We start from the raw sequence: 8135 nt of genomic DNA, 5'->3' as shown, positions 1-8135 counted from the left end.
CTTGCATAAACATCTAGCTGTTCTCACTTAGGATGCTGTACAGTGCTTGTAACATTTTCTTACCCTCTAACTTATCCTCACTGTATCAAAACCAGGTGCAGAGCTTATTTCAGTTCTGTAACAGGAGAACATTTTCAGAGGTCACGTTTGGTGAAAGTACTTATGAACAAGAAATAAAAAAATTTCTGTTAATTATTCTGTAATATTTGGTATAACAGCCACCATTTATTGCCTGCAAATCTGTTCATTGCAATGACTGAAAAAGAAAACTAAGAGGACTGTACAGTATTAAAGGTAATTAATTTTTAAAAGATGATGGGTTTTAGAAGGCTCAAGGGCTTTTTGTAATGTTGGTTCAAATGTAACAACAAGAATAAACAGACTGCAGTTTCTGACTGAATATTTCTGTGTTAGGAGTCTGTTTTTTAGCAGAAAACAAATATTCTCCATCAACTCCACTGGCAGCTTTATCTCTCTGTAAAAAGAAGGCAAGCAATATTACACTGAAACAGCTTTCAAAGGCCAATGCAAGGACAACACACACGACAGATCCTCAGTTTTAAGGTTTATTTCACCTGCTAACATTCATTCTTGATCTAGACAAAAACAATTAGATGATTATTTTTTTAAATCCAATTTTTCTTGTGGAAGAAAAAACTTTCAACACTTTTTGTAAGATGCTATAAATAAATATATAAAGCTTTAAGTGTTACTCGGCTCAAGTTAAACAGTTGTCTTTTATTTTTTGTTGGTTTTAAGTTCCTGAAGTGGGAAAAAAAAGTGCAAACCATACACATTCAGCCCAATGGAATGACTCCAGCCACAATCACTTTCAGAGAAGCTGAATCTGTTTGATCTACAATATGGAGGATGGAAGGCAGGCGGGGGGACATTTGTATTTGTTTACCCTCAGTCACACAACTCCTTGAAGATAAGAACTGAGTTCCTTGGTAGGTAAAGCACACAAGACGGGGAGGAAGAAAGTCCCGCCTGCATTGTCCTTTCCCTTCCCTGTGCAGAGAGGACAGAAGAGACAATATAAGCAAAGCCTCAGACAAAACCAAATGACAATAAAAAATAAAATCTGATACCAGTAGGGATGGTGAGAAATGCTGTGGATGTTGCATGTTTGCCTGGCAGACTACACGCAAACACGGAGGAATTTCACATTGAGAGAGGGTGCAGATTTTTGCCTTCTCCTTACAAAAAAAAGATGAAAAGGGGCAATAAAAATAAGTTAAATCATATTCCAATATGTACAAAACAAATCATGCTCAGTAAACCATTTGAATATAAAATTATTCATTATAGTACAACTCTCTCAATCCAGTCTGCAGAATTGACACCTGGAGGAAAACAGGGAGGGAGAATTGTGGGGCTTTGAGGGATGAGACAGGCTTATTTGCAAATCTTGGGTTTTTTCAGCTTGCATGGCTAAAAATTACAGAGAAAACCACCTGCAGCTGGGACAATACAGGCTTTAATACCCACATGCTTATCAGGATTGTATTCACCTTGGCAGAACTCCTGTAGGTGGGGCAAAAAACAGCCACAGATAGCTCAGACTGTGTGCACAGACATGAGCTCCGTTGCTTGCTGCCTGAACTGCTGCTAACCGACCTGTCCTTTAAAGGCGTGGCTCTACTGCTGATCAGGTAGCAAAGCCTGCATTCACTTCTGTCGCTGGAACATGATCCGCTTATATTAGTGAAAACAAGAACAAAAAGATAATGCAGCCAGCCCTGTGATTTAAATCCAGCAGGAAGTGAGAGTTGCATTCCAAGATACAGCCTTGGAAATACAATGTTTAGCACAGTCTGTATTGCAAATTCCTGTAGTGTTACCCATTTTTATTAGATCTGGAAAATTCTACAGGATAGTGGAGGGTCTGAGTAACTCGAAATGTCAATACAAAGCTAGAGAAGGTTTTAACCCCAGGATATAGATCTTGGTCAGGCCCTGTTCTGTAGTATTGGTCATTACCTTCTGTACCTGTTCAGTGGTCTCTATGATTTAAGGGGCTCAGAGTGAAAACTTTGTAACTGACATCTGTCTGTACTGCCACCGTGCTGGTCCTTCTGCCTTGCTTGTATTCTCAGCAACTGCACTGCCCTTTCTGCTCCTACAGGACAGCCCTGGGAGAGGCTTCAAAAGCTTGTTGGGATCTTCTTTATGCTGCTTCCATTGCCATCCCAGTTTTGTAAGCAAGTAAGGGACTATGGGGTGGAAAAATCAGACTGAAGTGCTCCCCATTTATTCCAAAATGTTGGGCACAAAGGAAAAAATTCAGGCAAGCCAGAAATTCACACTGATCATCGAGAGATTTTTTTTTGTTAGTGAAGTTAACACTGTTCAGGTGACTAGAAGCAAAAAAGACCACCTCCTTCTCAGCACTGCAGCTCGTCTTGGCATTTCTACCTTCCCAAAGCAGGAATGGAGTCTGCTGGGAAGCCCCCAGAGCTTCACCTTTGTTTGTGAATGTAAAAGGGTCAGCACAGTGTAAGATGGCAGAGGCTAAAAGCCCTCATCTTCAGCCTGGTACCACGTAACTGCCTGTCCAAAATACTCACACTAATACTGCTGATGGTATTAGCCCTTAGAAATACCTTACACAGCCCCAGCTTTTGTAAGGCTTTTCACAGGGTGTCCCTGGAACCGTGGCAGAAACACCGTGGGATAGACACACATCTGAGTGTCAGAGAACCAGGTAAAATCTGAATTCCAGGGGAACTGCTTCAAGAACTCCAGTAAGAGAGAGGTCGCAATCTTGTACCTGGCCTCACTGTACCCAGCACTCACCTATCCTGACCTGGATCATGATGCATTGATGGGCCCTATGAAGAAACACCTCCTGAAGTGAAGAAGGTCTCAGCTTGTCTAGAAGTCACAGGAAAAACATTTTGGAAGAAAGGGGCACGTATTGAACAAGAATGTACTATCTGGCCACTACTTCTGCCAGATTGCCTTAAAGCTGTTGTTCTCCATTCATTTTAAAACTACACATACATTTTTTCATGTTACTGTAGCATCAAATAATCAGTCCTAAAAATAAAAGAGGTTGTACCACTTCAAACTGTAGTACATACAAATCACAAAAAACTACATTCACATTATGTTAAAAAAGTTCATTTAAACCCACTAAAGGAAGAAAATAGTGCCAGGTACGTCCTGCAACCAGTGCTCTGGCACACAGCACTTTTAGAATAAATTAAAGCATGGCCTACAGCTGTAAACACACCAGCACAGCAGCCAGGGTAAGCAATGGCTTTGGGGTCATTCTCTTAATGTCCTATACTTAGAATCTGTTTCAAAGTACCCTATACTTCTCATACCTTGGAGTACCTCTTTAGAGTCCATAAATTTGTTAGTCCCAATGTACAGGTGGAGAAACTGAAGCATTTGCCGGGCGCAGGATTTGAATCTAGAAATTTCCACCTCAGTGCTAAGCTGAGGTCAGCCTTCCTTTTGTGGGTTGAAGTGAAACTGTTAACAAGACATTTTTCAAGATACTTCCATTTCTTTTGCTCGTTACTGTAATATAGTACAAAGAAAATGATGGAACAAGGTCTTCTACTGACATGTTTCTAGGGTCAGAGGCTGCCTCTGATTTAGAGAACGCTGCAGATAGATCCATTAAAATCCAGCTGGTTACTCAGAGCCCACAACACAGAAACAACTCAGGCAGACCAGGCCAAATTATGCTGGTCCTAATCATCCATGATCCTGTTTACTGTCACCCTTTGGTAGATGAGAACAGAATTTGGCCTTTGGTACAGAATGGCTATCGGAAGTCAGTGCCGGCACATGCAGACCTGCCTGGGCATTCACCGCACGGCCCTGCCAGAGCTGTGCCACTGTGCACCTCGAATATGGATTAGCTGCAGTAACCATTTGTGCATTATGGATCCATAACACAGGATGCACAGTGAAAAGCCTGTGGGGAAAGCTGGTAACTGTGCAGTTGCTTTTTATATCATGTGTATTGATTTTGTGGGTAAACAGCCTGTAAAATTGCATTTTTTAAAATACAAATGTTTTCTTTAGTTACAGCAACACATAAAAGCGCTGGGAACTAGCAGACATAGCTCCCCCCAGTCTTGGAATTCAGAGATGAGCAAATGTATTTGTAATACCTTCTGCCCCCAAGCCAAAACCCCAAAATTGCTTCATTTTGCTTCCCACTTTTCAGCTAGGAGGAAATGCTTATGGCCAAGCTTCACATCTCTGGGAACAGGGGCCATTTTGTGGCAGAATCTTAAAGACAGAGACACCACTAGCAAATATTGGTATGAAATGCATGGGTAACAACATCCCACTGTGCTTGTAGAAGGGTGAGCGTGTGCTTGGGGACTTTGCAGCACCAGGATGCAGATCCGATCAAAATTAATCTGAAATCAACAGGAAAGACATCCTTTGACTTTGGTGGACTTTGGACTGGGGCTGTAACAGGGTTGTATTTGAGCCCTAAGTGCTGTTTTTACTTCCCGTTCTTAAGTTTTAGTCATCTTCACTCTTCTGGAGAAGATCTCCAAAAGCAAGGTGTATCCCCCAGGGTGTACACAGAAGAAGCAAGGCAGCTCCTCTGCTTAAGGCAGCTACCTCTTTTGCAAAACTTAGTCTGAATTTGAAACTGGTGGGAACTGTGTACAGAGGCAGAAATAGCGAATTAAAATACAAAACAAGCAGCACTTCAGTGGATTCATGTGATGGGAAAGGAACACACTAAAAACAACATGCTAAAGCTGAATGGATCAGCTCTCTGCCTCTTCTCCAGTGATTTCAATGCCATACTTGATCTGCAGTTAACATGGCCTTTGAAAATCAAATCATATTCCATTTGGTTTGTAGTTTACCCTAAACTGGGTAAGCTGGTTCAGGTCTTACAGGCTGAGTAATAACAGGGTGAAATGTGAAACAGGCAAAAACTGCTTCATTTCCATGCTTACAGCCAAACAAAGAAGTGCTTGCAACAGCAAGAAAATAAGCCATACTTTAATTTGGTGAGTGGGAAGAGGAACTAGAGAAGTCATTGCTGTTCTGTGACTCAAAAGTCAGTATGCAGAACCTGGTTAGACTGTCACCACACTGGAGGATTAAACTTACATGAGTCCCTAAAAAACAGCATTGAAAGAGTTCTGCTTTGAAAGTGGTCTGAGACTAAAAAAAAATTATCCATGATTCTCCTTTCCAGTTTTATGAACACAGCTTGTTCATTTCAAGTAAGAGCTGCAGAACAGGCACTCTGCCAAAAGACAATGTACACTGTCTCATAATTTATTCAGACCCATAGTCAGAAATTTTCACAGCTCTGGAAGACAGCCCCATTCTATTCCCACTTAAATCAGTTCTAGTGACTTCACTGGAAGCAGGCTGATGCCCATTATCTCCTGATAAAAGCAAGTAAAAATAACTGAAAAAATACAGATATGGGTACTCTGTATGCTTGTTCTAGTCTGGTATTTCACATAGCAACAAACAAAACAAAATCACCCCCTGATCAGTTTGCTATTAATGACTGATTATTTGCAGAGTCTTCTTGGAACTTGTCGTGCAGATTTGTCGTCTTCCTTTTTTTTAGTATTTAGGATAAGTTTTTCATGTGCTCTTAACACATAATACTGATGAAGGCATGAGCGGCAGTTGTGTAGGGTGACAGGATGGCATGTGAGTGCATGTTTGAGCCTATGTGGAATTTGGTGGGCTTTTAACTTGTTTTGGGACCTGTCTGTGAAAAAAATCTGGGAGCTCAGTGCATGAATTCCCTATTATTTTTGTGATGAAGTTGCATATGTAGATGTGACACCAGCGCAACGTATCAAAACCACTGTGCTAAGTACGTATCCTAGGCTGTAGTCAATTTGTTTTAATGTTTCTCATCCTCTGATGTTTTTCTTCTTTTATTTTGATGGCGCTCTACTTTCTGGCAGTGGCTGCCAGCTGAAACAAAGTGACCACCCTTGTGCTCAGATCACAGCCTGACAGGATAGTACATTATCAGCTTAGTCACCGTTGTAATTTACTTACAAGCAATGCAATTCCCACCCCAGCTCCAAAAACACCCACAAAAGAAAACCTCAGTTTCCTTGTTTTTTAATTACATATCTTTGTATCATTGTGCTCAGGGGATAAACAGATCTTAAAAAATCCTACTTCTTCCATTTGTGTTTGCATTGTGAGGATAAGAAACATTCTTTTGTATTTGTCCTTAAGAGTGGGTAACTGCATTTGTGCATTTTTTTACCTCTGCATTATAATGTTGACCCTTTTTTTATTTTTATGCATTTATATATTTTTTAAGAATCTCATCGGTCTTGTAAGAAACAGTAAAAAGACCCTATGCTTAAGGAAGCAATCTATCTTCTGTTTTACAGACTTGCTTTTAAATAAAATACTTTTTGTTGGTTTTGTAATTTTACTTCCATGATCTTTTATATGGAAACCCTAGAATATCATTAATATAAAAGTCTGCCTACGCTACCACTTCTCTATAATATGGCTCATGTAGTCCTCAGTGGGCAAGCGTCCTTGTTCTTCGGTCTCTTCCTTGGGAAGTGCTTCATTGGACCGGTGAAGAAGCCTCTCTTCCCGATTCTTTATCCTCTGCTCCATCCTCTCTAGCTGCCGTTTGTATTGGTAGCGCTGTTGGAAGAGGTCCTTTGCATAGTCATAGAGTTGCATGTCCAAGTCATTGAGCTCCTCGATCCTCCGGATGGTGTCGTTATCCACCTCCACCCCTCCTGCCCTAGTACTGTTGTACTGCATAAAGGGCCGGATGAATTTCAGATTAAAAGTTCTCTCAAACAGGTACTGAGTCTTTCTCTGGAACTCTGTCAGGCCGAAGAAGGCCATGTCTTTGAGGTTCTTTTTTGCGCTCTCCAGCAGGATCTGTGCTCGTTTGTTTTCTGGGATGAAAGACATGTTGTAGCAGCCCACTAAGCTTAAGTCAGCCAACATCCTCACTTGACGGTTGTTGGCCAAATTATATGGGCAATCCATGAACTCCTGCAGCGTGCAGCCTGACCAGTCCGTGCCTTCATAGCACGATGGCAGCTCTTCAGGAGTTGGTGTCCTGCCATCACACATGTGCAAAGAGGTCTTCCAAGTAGCACCTCGTTGGACATGACGCCATTCACTGAGGTAACGAGATACAGGGTCTCTCAGCAGTGTGATGTAGTAAAATTTTCTACAAGAAGAAAAGAAATAAAATAAATATTCTGCTAGTAACAAGAATTATGTTTGGGAAGCTGAGATCTAGTGCAGATATCTAAAAGACGAGTAAATCAACATTATAGTATCCATTTCACTGTACTCTTGGATTATTTTCTTCTTGCAATATCTCATGCAAAGCACTTTGTGCAACATTAGACCCATGTTTCTCTTTCTCATTGCCCACCATTTTAGCCTCGCCAAGTAGTAATGCTTTCACCAGGACATCCATTTCCAGAAACAGACTGCAATGTCAGAACAAATCAGGATTCAACCGATCTACCAACTTCAGAGAGCAACTGTGACTTTAGGGACTGCCTGGCCTTTCACACAACCATGCACTCCCTGAATCAGCCAGGACTGCTCTGTTTATGAGCTGAGCCTATCATTTTCACTTTGTGCAGATGCTGACCAGGACACCTACTGCTTGATTGATCTGGCTGCTGAGCTGAAATCTGGGAGCCTGCACCAAGTCGCAGCATAACACCACAGGAACATAAGTGAAAAATAATGGGAAATCAGGAATGCAATATGCTTTGTAGAGAGAGAAGGCAAGAGTTGACAACCAGTAATGGTAGCAATAGTCCTTATTTCAGCTAATCTGCTCTCAATTCGAACAAACTTAATACACACTTTTGACACATAAGACTAGAAAGGAGGGACTTTCATGCCTGGCAAAATTATGGAGAAGATTATTCTGGGAGTAACTGAAAAACACCTGAAAGACAACATAGTCATTGGTCCCAGCCATAACAGGTTCACAAGGGGAAAGTCCTGCTTAACAAACTTAATTTCTTTCTATGACAAGGTTACCCACCTAGCTGACCAAAGAAAGATAGTAGATGTAATCTTTTTTGCATTTCAGTAAAGCTTTCAATACTGTCTCTCACAGTATCCTCCTGGACAATATGTCCAGCGTACAGCTGGAT

General features: G+C 41.2%; 1 protein-coding gene across 1 annotated transcript in view; it reads right to left on the bottom strand.

Annotated features, from left to right (window-relative positions):
* Positions 1-553: 553 nt before the first annotated feature.
* Positions 554-8135, bottom strand: part of HS6ST1 (heparan sulfate 6-O-sulfotransferase 1) — a 209170-nt gene continuing 201588 nt past the window's right edge. The window contains exon 2 of the mRNA XM_075099367.1: positions 554-7183. Coding sequence (XP_074955468.1) covers positions 6475-7183 — 709 coding nt within the window. The 3' untranslated portion in view covers positions 554-6474. The remainder of the gene's footprint in view (positions 7184-8135) is intronic.

Source organism: Phalacrocorax aristotelis, chromosome 7 (assembly GCF_949628215.1).
Source record: "Phalacrocorax aristotelis chromosome 7, bGulAri2.1, whole genome shotgun sequence".
NCBI classification, from domain to species: domain Eukaryota; kingdom Metazoa; phylum Chordata; class Aves; order Suliformes; family Phalacrocoracidae; genus Phalacrocorax; species Phalacrocorax aristotelis.
This window is presented reverse-complemented; position numbering and strand designations above follow the sequence as displayed.